This window comes from Oncorhynchus gorbuscha, linkage group LG04, assembly GCF_021184085.1.
Source record: "Oncorhynchus gorbuscha isolate QuinsamMale2020 ecotype Even-year linkage group LG04, OgorEven_v1.0, whole genome shotgun sequence".
NCBI lineage: Eukaryota > Metazoa > Chordata > Actinopteri > Salmoniformes > Salmonidae > Oncorhynchus > Oncorhynchus gorbuscha.
The window spans coordinates 11,172,500-11,190,380 of record NC_060176.1 but is presented as its reverse complement, the minus strand read 5'-3'; the positions used below and the strand labels follow the sequence as shown (position 1 = coordinate 11,190,380).

Genomic DNA, 17,881 nt, shown 5'->3' with positions numbered 1-17,881 from the left:
ATATTACTGCACTGCTGGAGCTAAGAGCACAAGCATTTCTCTACACCCTCAAAACATTTGCTAAATAGGTGTATGCGACCAATACATTTTGATTTGATTTGTAAAAAATAGCCATTGTGACCAGTAGTAGGATACTAATGGTAATGGAAATCAATAATCAATGAACAGCAGCATAGGTGTGAGGGGGAGCAGTAATTGTGTAACCCTTAAGATAAAGGTGCCAACTGTAAGATGTGGACATGCAAATTGCCTTTCATGTCTATGTCTATTAAATACCTGTATTCTACCCTACTATAGTAGTCTATAATGAATCATACCATAAGGAATCATTCTCTCATATTAGGTGAGAGGCAAACTTTTGGAACCTCAACCATCATGACAATTACGACATTAAAAGCAGAAAAACAAACTGCTCCCCCATTAGTCTTATTAATACAGACGCATCACATTTTGATGCCTTGTTTTTCTAAGCTGTAGGCCTAGTTACACAATTGAGGAGTATCCTCCTTATTGCCCAAGGCTTCAGAGCACGTCCTCTAATTCATCTTGTCATGACCTGGAAATTTCTCATCTTGTGTTCCCGGGCATACACTTCTGATCGTAATAGCTTGGGAGGACGAAGTTAGGGAATTCCAGCTTTTGGAAAAACAGAACTCCTCCCTGGTCTGAGTGGAATATAAGAACAAGCTGCAGACCACAAACCAACACAAAACACAAGGGAGTTCAAACTGCCTGACTGACTAACTAACTAAGGAGCTAGAAGGTAAGCGATAACTCTCTTATATGAGGCAGTCTGAGTTTAAGTTGAATAAATGATCTGTAAATATGTTAGCAATTCATATAGTGTCCTATGCTCTCTCTCACCCTCGTGTTTCCTTCAGTTTGTCGCACCTGCAAGTATGAAGCTGCTTCTAGCTGGACTTGTTCTGACCCTCGTTGTAGGAGCTCAAGCTCAATGGTACCGCTTCCCTGGTGAAGCTGCTCGAGGTCCGTTTATACACTTTAATCATTGTTTCTTCATTGTTGACAGAAATAGATACAGAAACCAGTAGCAACAAATCTATCAAGAGCGACATGTACTGTATTTGAGGACTCCTTTAAAGTCATTGTTATTTCTTGAGGCTAGTGGTTTGAAAAGTTGTTAAGTTCATTGAAAGTGTCAAACTCAACACCTGTGTCCTCCTGACCCTGCAGGTGCTAAAGACATGTGGCGTGCATACGGCGACATGAAGGACGCCAACTGGAAAAACTCAGACAAGTACTTTCACGCTCGGGGCAACTATGATGCTGCCAGGAGAGGACCAGGGGGCAGGTGGGCAGCAACAGTCATCAGGTGGGTGATTCTCAAATATCTGTGTGATGCTTATAATGTGGTTCAGTTGCTCATCAAATTATCTCATAAAAACATTCTCTTTTCTCTAATTAGATCTTTATGCCACTTTTTGTAAAACAAAAAAAAAGGTCTGGTCAGAAAGACAATTTTACCATTATTGGTTCACTGTGGTTGGCGAGTTACTTATGTAATATTTCTCCTCTCTCAGTAATGGCCGGGAGATGGTTCAGGGTTCCAGTGGTCGAGGACACGAGGACTCAGCAGCTGACCAGGAGGCTAACCGCTGGGGACGTAATGGAGGGGACCCCAATCGATTCAGACCCCAAGGACTCCCCAATAACTACTGAACCTGCAAAAAGGAGGTTACTAGCCAAACTGAAGGACCAAATTCCAAACAAACATATTGCACTTAATTACTGCTTTTGGTAAAAATGTCATTCTCAAAAATTATTTCTGCTAATAGACAGGTACATGGTACTGAAACTTAGTATACAATGTATTTCAAAAGTGTTGCGAAAATAAAGTGATTACACAACCAGAGACCGAATGTCTTTCTGTATTCAGTATGATATGACTGGGAAGGCTGGAAAGAAATGTTGAAATCCTGAAATGTACACTCATGATCTGGTGTTGGCATTTTCCCAGCCTTCAACTGGCAACCGGTCAGCCCTTTACAACTAGAAAGAGGAACTTTTGGACAGTGGGGTAGCCGAACATAGTACATGTTTTTCATAGGGTAGACATAGAAGAAGCTGAGAAAAACATAGGAGACATAGAAGAAGCTGAAAAACATAGGAGACAAGAGGCTAAGATTAATTCAGATGACGAGGTGATGTGAACTTTGAGGGTGCAACAACAATTATTTTTCTCTGCCCATCCCCATGCTCATCCCTAAGCTCCCTCTCTACAACACAACACACACCGTGTCCTCCCCTTCTCACTAACCAATAGATGCTGGTTTAACTGACCAGAGTGAGTGAGTGAGTGAGTGAGGTCAATAGCAATAGCAATAGATTTTGCTATATCATTATTAACTTTACCTGAGATGTGAAATGGGTAGCAACAGGGTTCTGCTTCACCAAGTGGAAATAAGTAGCCTCAGCAGTTGCACTCAGCATCGATGTGATGAGCCCTGAAATGCAGCAAGGAAAACACAAGCATCATGTATTGAACACCCAATCTGTTCCACTGGATGTCATAAGGTGAATGCACCAATTTGTAAGTCGCTCTGGAAAAGAGCGTCTGCTAAATGACTTAAATGTAATGTAATGTAATGTGTATACATTTATGTGGAAGGTTCACCGGGTGAGCAATGATGTGTGGTTAACGGGGGTGAATTATGTTAAGTCAGGTTTACCTGACAATCATAACACTCAAATCTGAATGTGCAAGGCAGGTAGGTGGTGGAATGGGTATAGTGTTATGTGGAAGTATAACACTATACCCCCCCCCACACACACACACACACACACAAACACACACACACGCGCACACGCACGCGCACACAGTAGATCCTTTTATAAAGACAACAAAGTGAAATATTCTGTCAAAGATATATTGTTACATGCCTGCAAAGAGAGAAGGAGTGCTGTGCGGCGACAGAATAGACCTCAAACAGATATACACCCAAATTTCTAATCACAGTATTGGATGTCCCATCTCCCTCTCTCTTTCTCTGCTTTCTCTTGCTCCATTCAAATACAATGCACACACACACAAATCAGGAGAGATCTGGGACGAGTAGGAGTAGAGGAAATAGCAGAGTTTGGGATAGGATGTCATAAGGTGAATGCACCAATTTGTAAGTCGCTCTGGATAAGAGCGTCTGCTAAATGACTTAAATGTAATGTAATGGATAGAATTAGGGTTGAGAGAGGAGTGGAGGGGAAGGATTGATGTGATTGGTCCAGAAGGAGGGTGGCTGTACAGTCATATTCTTCTGAAAGCATGGCTCAATGAATGAACACTCTTCATTTCAGGTAGCCAGCCAACACGACATTGAGGTAAATGCTACTATGCCCAGGGATAAGCCAAGTACTCTCCACACACAGATGTTTCTAAAAGCTAATTCCTCCACCATTTTCCAGCTCTCTCATTCTTGTTTTTAACTTTTTTTATTGATTGGTCATAGTCACCTTTTTGATCCCTTCTCACCCTTCTCTCTTTCTCTCCCTCTCAGTTTACCTGCCAAATTGATCAACGGGGGAATTGCTGGACTGATTGGTGTGACATGTGTATTTCCTATTGACCTAGCCAAGACCCGTCTCCAGAACCAGCAAAATGGTTCCCGTCTCTACACCAGCATGTATGTACAATGTTGTTCAACACACACATTTAACCATTCTCATTTAGAAATGATAAAACAAACTGGGAGTTTGCTTGTAGTATCTGCTTACCTCTGGTTGATTCTCTGAGGTCTTTGCACAGTAATCCTTTGTGTTCACAACACAGGTCAGATTGCCTTATCAAGACCATCCAATAAGAAGGGTACTTTGGCATGTACAGAGGTAGGACAAAATTGTGTGTGTGTGTGTGTGTGTGCGTGCGTGTGTGCGCGGGTGCGCGTGTGCTTGTGCGCGTGTGCGCGTGTGCGTGCGTGTGCGTGCGTGCGTGCGTGCGTGTGTGTGTGTGTGTGTGTGTGTGTGTGTGTGTGTGTGTGTGTGTGTGTGTGTGCGTGCGTGCGTGCGTGCGTGCGTGCGTGCGTGCGTGCGTGCGTGCGTGCGTGCGTGCGTGCGTGCGTGCGTGTGTGTGTGTGTGTGTGTGTGTGTGTGTGTGTGTGTGTGTGTGTGTGTGCGTGTGTGCGTGCGTGCGTGCGTGCGTGCATTGTGGAAATAATCAGAATTTGTTGGTAACATCGGTATGATGTTTTATATTCATCATATGTTTGTAAGTTACTTCTCATCAGAATGGTATTTTTGTATAATACTGTGGCAGGGTTGCAGTATCTGTCCTATGTCAAGACTAAGTTGCATGGGCCGCAGAGAGGGGAGAGGTCAAAGTGTCATCAAGCGTGTATCTCTTGGCTCCACAATGTCTGTGTGCCAGTCAGTGTGTCTCTGTGATCTTGTCAAGATAGGATGGATTTGATATATGCCTGTTGATGTGGAGGATTGGTTTGTGGTTCTCTGGGGTTTGAGTAAGGAGACAAAGCTGAACGATTTATGATGTCTATGCTGTCTGACTATGTGTGTTCTTTGCTATTAAAGGATCGCAGTTGGAATGCAGAAGGGGGCTCTCAGAGAGACACTGAATTACCTGAGAGTCACAGGATTGTGATAGAGCTCATATAATTAAAGATGGACTTTGATAACTAACTCTGACTTGTGTGTGTGGTTTGCTCCCATGATTTGGTAAATAGAGGAAATTTCCACGACAGCGTGCGTGCGTGTGTGTGCGTGCATGCATGCGTGTGTGTGTGTGTGTGTGTGTGTGCGTGTGTGCACACATGTTTGAGCATGTTCTTTGTTCATGACTCTGTGTATCTCTATTACTTTAACCATTAGGTGCTGCTGTGAACCTGACTCTGGTCACTCCAGAGAAGGCCATCAAACTAGCTGCCAATGACTTCTTTAGACAGCACCTGTCCAAGGATGGGTGAGTAAGTGCTCAGAGGCGTCTTTCAAACACCTACCTGTCAAATACAATCCTACACCAGTCGTAACTGACTGGTACACCAACCTCTTGCCCACTCTGATCACTTTGAACAGATGTACTTGAAAGATGTATTATATACTATATCAGCTTTAACTAACTTCTTGTTTGGATTTGATATACATATCACAAATAGGATTGTAATAATATCTCACTATGTGCTGGGATCTAGTGGTAATACGTTAGAGGTATAAATATTTTGTAAACACACAGCATGGATGATCGGACCAATCCCACAGGCCCCTGCAGCATTATCCGCATGACAACCCTGGGCTATCTTTAGCATCCCTCAACATTTCCATGGGGAGTAACAACATGGCTGATAAATTATTGAGTGACCTGTGCTAGTGAACTGGTGAATTATTAACATGTTTCTAAGACTGTGTGAGTGCTTGTGTGTGTGTGTTTGTGCTTGTCTATGCATGTTTCTTTATGTGTATCACTAATGGTATGTGTATTGTTTTATGTGTGTTTATGGTCATGGCCTATGTGTATAGAAACAGAGAGTTTTATGTTGTATGCCTTTTGTTTAATGTAGGGAAATCACTTAAGATAACACCAGAACATCCAGGGAAATGAGCAAAGTCATTGAACCAAAATAATTATGACATTTGTTCTCTCTCTCAGTCAGAAGCTTAGCCTGCTGAGGGAGATGCTGGCGGGTTGTGGTGCTGGTAAATGTCAGGTAAGATCAGTTTGGGTATCAGCCTCAGACAGCTTTCTACTACCATCTTGTGGCTCAACAGTAATTATGCACAATAGTTGTGTGTCTGCCTGGGTATTTGAACTCTTCTGAAACACAGTCACACTGTCTCTCCATCTCTCTGTGTCTCCATCTCTCTGTCTCTCCATCTCTCTGTGTTTCCATCTCTTTGTCTCTCCATCTCTCTCTCTCCATCTCTCTGTCTCTCCATCTCTCTGTGTCTCCATCTCTGTCTCTCCATCTCTCTGTCTCTCCATCTCTGTGTCTCCATCTCTTTGTCTCTCCATCTCTCTGTCTCTCCATCTCTGTCTCTCCATCTCTTTCTCTCCATCTCTCTGTCTCTCCCTCTCTGTGTCTCCATCTCTTTGTCTATCCATCTCTTTGTCTCTCCATCTCTTTGTCTCTCCATCTCTCTGTCTCTCCATCTCTTTGTCTCTCCATCTCTGTCTCTCCATCTCTGTCTCTCCATCTCTTTCTCTCCATCTCTCTGTCTCTCCCTCTCTGTGTCTCCATCTCTTTGTCTATCCATCTCTTTGTCTATCCATCTCTTTGTCTCTCCATCTCTGTCTCTCCATCTCTCTCTCTCCATCTCTCTGTCTCTCCATCTCTCTGTGTCTCCATCTCTGTCTCTCCATCTCTCTGTCTCTCCATCTCTGTGTCTCCATCTCTTTGTCTCTCCATCTCTCTGTCTCTCCATCTCTGTCTCTCCATCTCTTTCTCTCCATCTCTCTGTCTCTCCCTCTCTGTGTCTCCATCTCTTTGTCTCTCCATCTCTTTCTCTCCATCTCTCTGTCTCTCCCTCTCTGTGTCTCCATCTCTTTGTCTATCCATCTCTTTGTCTCTCCATCTCTCTGTCTCTCCATCTCTGTCTCTCCATCTCTGTGTCTCCATCTCTTTGTCTCTCCATCTCTCTGTCTCTCCATCTCTTTCTCTCCATATCTCTGTCTCTCCCTCTCTGTGTCTCCATCTCTTTGTCTCTCCATCTCTTTCTCTCCATCTCTCTGTCTCTCCATCTCTTTGTCTCTCCATCTCTTTGTCTCTCCATCTCTCTGTCTCTCCATCTCTCTGTCTCTCCATCTCTTTCTCTCCATCTCTCTGTCTCTCCCTCTCTGTGTCTCCATCTCTTTGTCTATCCATCTCTTTGTCTATCCATCTCTTTGTCTCTCCATCTCTGTCTCTCCATCTCTCTCTCTCCATCTCTCTGTCTCTCCATCTCTCTCCATCTCTGTCTCTCCATCTCTGTCTCTCCATCTCTCTGTCTCTCCATCTCTGTCTCTCCATCTCTCTGTCTCTCCATCTCTGTCTCTCCATCTCTTTCTCTCCATCTCTCTGTCTCTCCCTCTCTGTGTCTCCATCTCTTTGTCTCTCCATCTCTTTCTCTCCATCTCTCTGTCTCTCCCTCTCTGTGTCTCCATCTCTTTGTCTATCCATCTCTTTGTCTCTCCATCTCTTTGTCTCTCCATCTCTCTGTCTCTCCATCTCTTTGTCTCTCCATCTCTGTCTCTCCATCTCTGTCTCTCCATCTCTTTCTCTCCATCTCTCTGTCTCTCCCTCTCTGTGTCTCCATCTCTTTGTCTATCCATCTCTTTGTCTATCCATCTCTTTGTCTCTCCATCTCTTTGTCTCTCCATCTCTCTGTCTCTCCATCTCTTTGTCTCTCCATCTCTTTGTCTCTCCATCTCTCTGTCTCTCCATCTCTGTCTCTCCATCTCTCTGTCTCTCCATCTCTGTCTCTCCATCTCTTTCTCTCCATCTCTCTGTCTCTCCATCTCTGTGTCTCCATCTCTTTGTCTATCCATCTCTTTGTCTCTCCATCTCTTTGTCTCTCCATCTCTCTGTCTCTCCATCTCTTTGTCTATCCATCTCTTTGTCTCTCCATCTCTTTGTCTCTCCATCTCTCTGTCTCTCCATCTCTTTGTCTCTCCATCTCTCTGTGTCTCCATCTCTCTGTCTCTCCATCTCTCTGTCTCTCCATCTCTGTGTCTCCATCTCTTTGTCTATCCATCTCTTTGTCTCTCCATCTCTTTGTCTCTCCATCTCTCTGTCTCTCCATCTCTTTGTCTATCCATCTCTCTGTCTCCATCTCTCTGTGTCTCCATCTCTTTGTCTCTCTATCTCTTTGTCTCTCCATCTCTTTGTCTCTCCATCTCTTTGTCTCTCCATCTCTTTGTCTCTCCATCTCTCTGTGTCTCCATCTCTCTGTCTCTCCATCTCTCTGTGTCTCCATCTCTCTGTGTCTCCATCTCTCTGTGTCTCCATCTCTATGTGTCTCCATCTCTTTGTCTCTCCATCTCTTTGTCTCTCCATCTCTTTGTCTTTCCATCTCTTTGTCTCTCCATCTCTCTGTCTCTCCATCTCTCTGTCTCTCCATCTCTCTGTGTGTCCATCTCTCTGTGTCTCCATCTCTCTGTGTCTCCATCTCTTTGTCTCTCCATCTCTTTGTCTCTCCATCTCTTTGTCTCTCCATCTCTCTGTCTCTCCATCTCAATTCAATTCAATTAAATGGCTTTATTGGCATGGGAAACATGTGTTAATATTGCCAAAGCAAGTGAGGTAGATAATATATAAAGTGAATATATAAAGTGAAATAAACAATCAAAATTAACGGTAGACATTACACATACAGAAGTTTCAAAACAATAAAGACGTTACAAATGTCATATTATATATATACAGTGTTTTAACAATGTACAAATGGTTAAAAACACAAGATAAAATAAATAAGCATAAATATGGGTTGTATTTACAATGGTGTGTGTTCTTCACTAGTTGCCCTTTTCTCGTGGCAACAGGTCACAAATCTTACTGCTGTGATGGCACACTGTGGAATTTCACCCAGCAGATATGGGAGTTTTTCAAATTGGATTTGTTTTCGAACTATTTGTGGATCTCTGTAATCTGAGGGAAATATCTCTCTGTCTCTCCATCTCTCTGTCTCTCCATCTCTCTGTCTCTCCATCTCTCTGTGTCGCCATCTCTCTGTCTCTCCATCTCTCTGTGTCTCCATCTCTTTGTCTCTCCATCTCTCCATCTCTTGGTGCAGGTCATCATCACCACTCCCATGGAGATGCTATAGATGCAGTTACAGGATGCAGGGCGGATAGGTGAGAGATGGGTAGAAGAAGGAGAGAGGAGGTTGTATGTTCCCCTGTTCCCAGTCAATGTTTCATGACTAACCAATATCTTGTCAGCCAAACAAACACAAACAGATCACAGAGATCTGATCAGTTAGAACCCGTAACAACCAGCATTGTTATTGTATCAATGTAAAATAGTTATTCTCCCCACATACTCCCCACATTTAATTTTGTTTGCCAACTACTCCTGAGGCATTCCTGCTTCTCTGTCCCTGGTTAATGATGTCACACTGATGATATTGATGATGTTTTGTGTGTTATGACACATGTAGAGGATCAGAGGTAGCTGATGTCCCAGGCTGCAGTTGGGGACCCTGGGGGCCCAGTGGAGTTGAGGTCCCATACAGCAATGCAGCTCACCCGGGAGACGGTAAGAACATCTCTGTACAGCAATGCAGCTTACAAGTGCATGGTAAGGACAGTTGTGTGTGTATACAGGTATGAGTGTGTATACAGCTGTGTGGTTTTTCCGTGCATCGGCAAGACAGAACAGCTTCCTCCGTTAAGACAAGGGGTGGAGGTCTGTGTCTATTTGTCAATAACAGCAGGTGCGCAAATTCAAATATTAAGGAAGTCTCGAGGTTTTGCTTGCCTGAAGTACAGTATCTCTTGATAAGCTGTAGAGTACACTATTTACCAAGAGAGTGTTCATCTATATTTTTCGCAACTGTCTATTTTCCACCACAAACCAATGCTGGCACTAAAACCGCACTCAACAAGCTCTATAAAGCTATAAGCAAACAAGAAAATGCTCATCCAGAGGCGGTGCCCCTAGTGGCCAAGGACTTTAATACAGAGAAACTCAAATCTGTTTTACCTTTTACAGTGCCTTGCGAAAGTATTCGGGCCCCCTTGAACTTTGCGACCTTTTGCCACATTTCAGGCTTCAAACATAAAGTTATAAAATTGTATTTTTTTGTGAAGAATCAACAACAAGTGGGACACAATCATGAAGTGGAACGACATTTATTGGATATTTCAAACTTTTTTAACAAATCAAAAACTGAAAAATTGGGTGTGCAAAATTATTCAGCCCCCTTAAGTTAATACTTTGTAGCGCCACCTTTTGCTGTGATTACCGCTGTAAGTCGCTTGGGGTATGTCTCTATCAGTTTTGCACATCGAGAGACTGAAATTGTTTCCCATTCCTCCTTGCAAAACAGCTCGAGCTCAGTGAGGTTGGATGGAGAGCATTTGTGAACAGCAGTTTTCAGTTCTTTCCACAGATTCTCGATTGGATTCAGGTCTGGACTTTGACTTGGCCATTCTAACACCTGGATATGTTTATTTTTGAACCATTCCATTGTAGATTTTGCTTTATGTTTTGGATCATTGTCTTGTTGGAAGACACATCTATGTCCCAGTCTCAGGTCTTTTGCAGACTCCATCAGGTTGTCTTCCAGAATGGTCCTGTATTTGGCTCCATCCATCTTCCCATAAATTTTAACCATCTTCCCTGTCCCTGCTGAAGAAAAGCAGGCCCAAACCATGATGCTGCCACCACCATGTTTGACAGTGGGGATGGTGTGTTCAGGGTGATGAGCTGTGTTGCTTTTACGCCAAACATAACGTTTTGCATTGTTGCCAAAAAGTTCAATTTTGGTTTCATCTGACCAGAGCACCTTCTTCCACATGTTTGGTGTGTCTCCCAGGTGGCTTGTGGCAAACTTTAAACGACACTTTTTATAGATATCTTTAAGAAATGGCTTTCTTCTTGCCACTCTTGCACAAAGGCCAGATTTGTGCAATATATCCTATGGACAGAGTCTCCCACCTCAGCTGTAGATCTCTGCAGTTCATCCAGAGTGATCATGGGCCTCTTGGCTGCATCTCTGATCAGTCTTCTCCCTGTATGAGCTGAAAGTTTAGAGGGAAGGCCAGGTCTTGGTAGATTTGCAGTGGTCTGATACTCCTTCCATTTCAATATTATCGCTTGCACAGTGCTCCTTGGGATGTTTAAAGCTTGGGAAACCTTTTTGTATCCAAATCCGGCTTTAAACTTCTTCACAACAGTATCTCGGACCTGCCTGGTGTGTTCCTTGTTCTTCATGATGCTCTCTGCGCTTTTAACGGACCTCTGAGACTATCACAGTGCAGGTGGATTTATACGGAGACTTGATTACACACAGGTGGATTGTATTTATCATCATTAGTCATTTAGGTCAACATTGGATCATTCAGAGATCCTCAATGAACTTCTGGAGAGAGTTTGCTGAACTGAAAGTAAAGAGGCTGAATAATTTTGCACGCCCAATTTTTCAGTTTTTGATTTGTCAAAAAAGTTTGAAATATCCAATAAATGTCGTTCCATTTCATGATTGTGACCCACTTGTTGTTGATTCTTCACAAAGAAATACAGTTTTATATCTTTATGTTTGAAGCCTGAAATGTGGCAAAAGGTCACAAAGTTCAAGGGGGCCGAATACTTTCGCAAGGCACTGTACATGTGCAAGAAGAGAGGAAAGAAACTCTAGACTACCTTTACTCCAAACACAAAAATGCATACAAAGCTCTCCCTCGCCCTCCATTTGGCAACTCTGACCATCATTTTCCCTCCTGATTCCTGCTTACAAACAAAAACTAAAGCAGGAAGTACCAGTGGCTCATTCAATATGGAGGTAGTCAGATTACGCAGATTAGAGGTCGACCGATTGTGATTTATCAACGCCGATGCCAATTATTGGAGGACCAAAAAAAGCTGATACCGATCAATCGGCCGATTAAAAAAATGTATTTGTGATAATGACAATAACAACAATACTGAATGAACACTTATTTTAACTTAATATAATACATCAATAAAATCAATTTAGCCTCAAATAAAATGAAACATGTTCAATTTGGTTTAAATAATGCAAAAACTAAGTGTTGGAGAACAAAGTAAAAGTGCAATATGTGCCATGTAAAAAGCTAATGTTTAAGTTCCTTGCTCAGAACATGAGAACATATGAAAGCTGGTGGTTCCTTTTAACAGGAGTCTTCAATATTCACAGGTAAGAAGATTTAGGTTGTAGTTATTATAGGAATTATAGAATTATAGGACAATTTCTCTCTATACGATTTGTATTTCATATACCTTTGACTATTGGATGTTCTTATAGGCACTTTAGTATTGCCAGCGTAACAGTATAGCTTCCGTCCCTCTTCTCGCTCCTACCTGGGCTGGAACCAAGAACACATCGACAACAGCCACCCTTGAAGCAGCGTTACCCATCGCACCACAAAAGCTGCAGCAGAGCAAGGGGAACAACCACTCCAAGTCTCAGAGCGAGTGACATTTGAAACGCTATTAGCGCGCACCCCACTAACTAGCTAGCCATTTCACATCGGTTACACCAGCCTAATCTCGGAGGTTGTTAGGCTTGAAGTCATAAACAGCAGAACTGCTGGCAAAACGTACGAAAGTGCTGTTTGAATGAATCCTTACGAGCCTGCTGCTGCCTACCATCGCTCAGTCAGACTGCTCTATCAAATCATAGACTTAGTTGTAACATGATATCACACAGAAATACGAGCCGTAGGTCATTAATATTGTCGAACCCGGAAACTATCATCTCGAAAACAAGACGTTTATTCTTCAGGTGAAATACGGAACCGTTCTGTATTTTATCTAACGGGTGGCATCCATAAGTCTAAATATTCCTGTTACATTGCACAGGAATATGTTGCACGGTTTTTCTGATGACTGCCTTGCCTAGTTCACCAACTACTTTGCAGACAGAGTTCAGTGTGTCAAATTGGAGGGCCTATTGTCCGGGCCTCTGGCAGTCTCTATGGGGGTGCCACAGGGTTCAATTCTTGGGCCGACTCTCTTCTCTGTATACATCAATGATGTCGCTCTTGCTACTGGTGAGTCTCTGTCCATCTCTACGCAGACGACACCATTCTGTATACTTCGGGCCCTTCTTTGGACACTATGTTAACAACCCTCCAGACGAGATTTAATGCCATACAACTCTCCTTCCATGGGCTCCAACTGCTCTAAAATACAAGTAAAACTAAATGCATGCTCTTCAACTGATTGCTGCCTGCACCTGCCCGCCCTTCCAGCATCACTACTCTGGACGGTTCTGACTTAGAATATGTGGACAACTACAAATACCTAGGTGTCGGGTTAGACTGTAAAATCTCCTTCCAGACTCACATCAAACATCTCCAGTCCAAAGTTAAATCTAGAATTTACTTCCTATTTCACAACAAAGCATCCTTCACTCATGCTGCCAAATATACCCTCGTAAAACTGACCATCCTACCAATCCTCGACTTCGGCGATGTCATTTACAAAATAGCCTCCAATACCCTACTCAATAAATTGGATGCAGTCTATCACAGTGCCATCCGTTTTGTCACCAAAGCCCCATATACTACCCACCAATGTGACCTGTACACTCTCGTTGGCTGGCCCTCGCTTCATACTCGTTGCCAAACCCACTGGCTCCAGGTCATCTACAAGACCCTGCTAGGTAAAGTCCCCCCTTATCTCAGCTCACTGGCCACCATAGCAGCACCCACCTGTAGCACGCGCTCCAGCAGGTATATCTCTCTGGTCACCCCCAAAACCAATTCCTCCTTTGGCTGCCTCTCCTTCCAGTTCTCTGCTGCCAATGACTGGAACGAACTGCAAAACTCTCTGAAACTGGAAACACTTATCTCCCTCACTAGCTTTAAGCACCAGCTGTCAGAGCAGCCCACAGATTACTGTACCTGTACATAGCCCATCTATAATTTATCCCAAACAACTACCTCTTCCCCTACTGTATTTATTTATTTTGCTCATTTGCACACAATTATTTATATTTCTACCGTGCCAATATTTCAAACCGTGCCAATATATCCTCTAACCAACAGCTTTGAGGGATTGTCAATTTTATTCAATGGGTTACCAACATATTCAACATATTTTAATAAAAATGTCATTTTGATGACATTTTTCTTACTATTAAATCCTTCACGAGATATATCCTGTCTTCTTTTGCACACTTTGTACAAAATAATAAAATGCAGTACTACAGGATATTTCTTAACATAGCTCTTTTATTAGCTAGCTGGGTGGTCTTAACCAATCATAGCACAGTATGATACGGCGGTAAAATGCATCCAATTATAATTCAGTATGTTTACACATATGAATATTACATCCCCCTTCTTTTAAAACAACAACATGTTTACATATTCTAAGCGTTTCTTTTGAAAACATGCTCTGCAGTTTGAACTCAAGGTAAGTAACCATTTATATTGCATACTACACCAACTGAATCAACATAGACTCTGAACAATGATCCAACATACTGTTACTTTTCAAACAAGGGATTCTCATCAACTCAGCTTTCATAGTAGAAATTACATCTCAACATTTCAAACAAATACAATACCAAAGTATTTCAAAGTTAACTTTCAAAAACAAGTTTACAGTCAAACTCTTTTAGGGCAGCGATCCGCCTACACCCTTTGACATTTCACAGGTCTAGGTCAGCTCTGGGCTTGACCTCTCTTCCTGACCTTGTGCGATATGATGCTGAGCATGCTTCTGTGTCAGTCAACAGTTCTTGTGATGTTGCAGGTATGTATGGTGTATGTTGTGCTGTGTGTGTGTTTAGTCCATCACGCTCTCTTTCAGGGGAAAAGTTTATCTCATCGGTGTGTTGTTCTTTTGTGTTCAGTAGGTGACGATGATTGTGGCGGTACACTGCTCCTTCTGCGGCGCGGTGTGAACGTTCAGTGTCAGCTGGCTGGATGACGACTGCTGGCTTCCAGAGGCCATGCTCCTGGATTCTAACTGACTCTCCGTCGATCAGTGGTGGCAGTGGTCTAGCTGACCTGTCATAGTATCGCTATGGTTGTTGTTGTCTCTGTGCACGTTTTTCATGCATTTCCTTGTAGCTGACCTCAGGTTGCAGCTGCTGGTTGGTGCTGGGAAGGATTGAGCGAAGTCTGCTGCTCATCAACAGCTGGCCTGGTGATTTGAAGTTGTCAACTGGAGTGTTGCGGTATTCAAGGAGACTGAGGTAGGGGTCTCTCTTGTCTGCTTTTGCTTTATCCATGAGTGATTTAGCAATCTGCACAGATTTTTCAGCAAGGCCATTACTTTGAGGGTAATGTGGGCTTGTGGTGACATGTGAACTTCCATGCTTTTGTGAAGGATTCAAACTCATTTGATTTTGTAACAGGGCCCATTGTCAGATATTAAAGTCTCTACAAAATCATGCCTGGCAAAGGCTGCTTTCAGATTGTGTATCACAGCTGCAGATGTGGTGCTGTGAAGCTTGTCGAGTTCGAAGTATCTGCTGTAGTAGTCCACTGTTACGATGTAGTCCTCGTTGTTTCAGGTGAACAGATCGGTTGCCACGACCTGCCAGGGTCAGTCTGGGATACAGTGAGGTAACATTGTCTCTTTAGTGTTTGAGGGGCGTTGTTCAAGACATATGGCACATTTACCAACAATGTCCTCTATTTGTTTGCACATTCCGGGCCAATACAAAATGTCCCATGCTCTCCGTTTGCACTTTTCCATGCCCATGTCTCCGGCATGGCTCTTTGTCAAAATCTCTTCTCTGAGACTGGTAGGAATAATGATTTTCTCTCCTTTGAAAATTATTCCATTGATCTGTGATAGTTCATCACGATGGTTCCAGAATTCTGAGATGCTCTGAGGGCATTTTCTCCTCTCCTCAGGCCATCCATCCTGTATGACTTTCCTCAGCTGTGCGAGTTGTGAGTCTTTTTCTGTTTCTGCTTGGATCTCCTTCAGTTTTGTGTCACTAACTGGTAAGTTGCAGTACACAGTGTGCACTTGCATGTCCATGCCTTCACTGAGGCTGCTGTCCTTATAGGTAAGACACTTCCTGGAGAGTGTGTCGGCGACAGGGAGGTCTTTAACCTGGACGGTGAGTGATTGTGAAGTCGTATTTCTGTAGTTGAAGGATCATTCTCTGTAGCCTTGGCGGGGCTGCAGCTTGTGGTGTCCTCATGATTGACTCAAGGGGTTTGTGGTCGGATTCCACAATGACTTGTCGTCCATATACGTACTGATGGAAACGTTTACATCCAAACAGAATGGCGTAGAGATCCTTTTCGATTTGAGCGTAGTTGATTTCACAGTCCGTGAGAGATTTGGAAGCGTAGCCGATGGGCTTTCCTTCTTGCAGTAGCACTGCATCTAGTCCATACTTCAACATGTCCACTTGGAGTCTGAGCTCTTTGTTGGGGTCGTAGTTGGTAAGGATTGGTCCTGGTTCTCTCGTGATCAAGTCTTTCACATTCTGGAAAGCAATATTGTGTTGCTTGTTCCAGAGAAACCCACTGGACCTCTTTAGCAGTTGACGCAGGGGTGCATTAGCATTGGAGAGGCTGGGTGTGAACTTGGCTAAGTAGTTGACCATGCCAAGCACTGTTTCCAGCTCTGCACGGTCCTTTGGTGGCTCCATTTCCTTTATGGCTGAGATCTTCTGTGGATCTGGCTTGATTCCTGTCAGGATTTGGCCAGGGTTGTTCCGGTTTTTGGTCACTAGATGCCCCCATTGTGCTTTTTGACCTTTTGTTTTCCCTTGATCCCCATTATTATTTGCACCTGTGCCTCGTTTCCCCTGATTGTATTTAAACCCTTAGTTTTCCTCAGTTATTTGCTCTGTGTTTGTATGTTAGCACCCAGCCCTAGTATTCTGTGAACTATTGTTGATCCCGGTGGACTCTCTTGTGGAATTCTGTTTTTTGTTCTTGTTTATTTATTTTTGAGTGTCTTTTGAGGCTTTTTATGCTATACCTACCACCTTGTGGATTTACCTTTTTTTGTCTTGGAGGATTACCTTTGTTCTTGTGGAATTCCTTTTGAGGTTGTGGAGTTACATGTTTTCCTGAAGTACTTCACTTTTTACTTCATTAAATACACCGTCTCAAGTACTGCTGTGTCTGCCTCATCTTCTGGGTTCTGCCGACTATTCGTGGCTCAGTTGGTTAAGTGACTGTTTCTCACTCCGGAGACCCGGGTTCGTAACCGGGTCCTGACAGAAACACAGAGCCAAAAATGAACCCAGAGGCAGCCAGTTCCCAGGACCTTGTTGCCATGCTGTCCCACCACCAGGAGACTGTCCAACGCCACGAAGCCGCCCTGGTTCAGCAAGAGGCCTTAATGGCTAGACATTCTCATCTTCTGTCGGAGATGCTGACTTCCATAAAGCAGATATCTGATCGACTTACCCCGGCAACAGTTCCCGTCCCAGTACCTCAGATTCACGTACCCATGGCAGTTAACACCCTGGCTGAACCTCGTCTTCCACCTCCCCAACGGTTCTCAGGTGATCCAAGTGCTTGTAAAGGGTTTCTCACCCAATGTTCTCTCTCCTTCGAGCTGCAACCCTCGTTGTTCCCGGTCTAAGATCGCATATATCATCACCTTTCTCTGCTGTCCGAGAAAGCCCTGGCCTGGGCCACTGCTGTGTGGGATGCCCATAGTTCCTTCTGTGCCAGCTACTCTGCCTTTGCTGAGGAATTCGAACGAGTGTTTCAAGGCCCAAGCAGTGGTCCTGACTCAGCCAAACTGCTCCTGACTCTCCACCAAGGTCGGCGCAGCGTGACAGACTATGCCATCCAAACGGTGTGTTGAATGTTGTGATCTTAGATGACTCTTCTGTGAGCTTGAAAGCCCAGTAGCCTGATCTAGCGTCCATAACACTGAAGTAGTGTGCTCCCGCTAGCTTGTGTGTGATGCCATATAGCGTCGGTAAAGGATAATGGGGGCGTTTGATAGCCTTGTTCAAGTCTCTTGGGTCGAGACATACTCGTGGCTTGCCTGTGCGTGGTTTCTCCACCACCACTAACGCGTTTACCCAGTCAGTCGGTTCTGTAACCTTGGTGACTATGTCAGATAGCTCCATGCTCTCCAACTCTTTCTTCAGATGCAAGGGCACGGAGAGCAAGGGGAATCTTTTCGGTGGGTAGACCACAGGGGTTGCGTCTGGGTCAAAGTGAATGGTACATTATCATGGGAATAATCCTATTCCTGTAAAAACATCAGCAAACTCCTCCAGTACATTGTCTGTCTCTACTGGTGCTGTCACTGAT

The 17,881-nt window shown here is 43.7% G+C and overlaps 1 protein-coding gene and 1 long non-coding RNA gene across 2 annotated transcripts; both read left to right on the top strand.

The window, feature by feature from the left end:
- Positions 1-1,873, top strand: LOC124033647 (serum amyloid A-5 protein-like). Its single transcript, XM_046345790.1, has 4 exons — positions 1-763; positions 882-987; positions 1,195-1,333; positions 1,542-1,873. Exons 2-4 carry the CDS (start codon positions 900-902, stop codon positions 1,678-1,680), a joined length of 366 nt encoding a protein of 121 aa, XP_046201746.1. The 5' UTR covers positions 1-763; positions 882-899; the 3' UTR covers positions 1,681-1,873.
- A 1,945-nt stretch (positions 1,874-3,818) lies between these two features.
- Positions 3,819-5,660, top strand: LOC124033648. Its single transcript, XR_006838426.1, has 3 exons — positions 3,819-3,840; positions 4,837-4,927; positions 5,612-5,660. It is a non-coding gene; the product is annotated as an uncharacterized LOC124033648 (long non-coding RNA).
- The last annotated feature ends 12,221 nt before the right edge of the window (positions 5,661-17,881 follow it).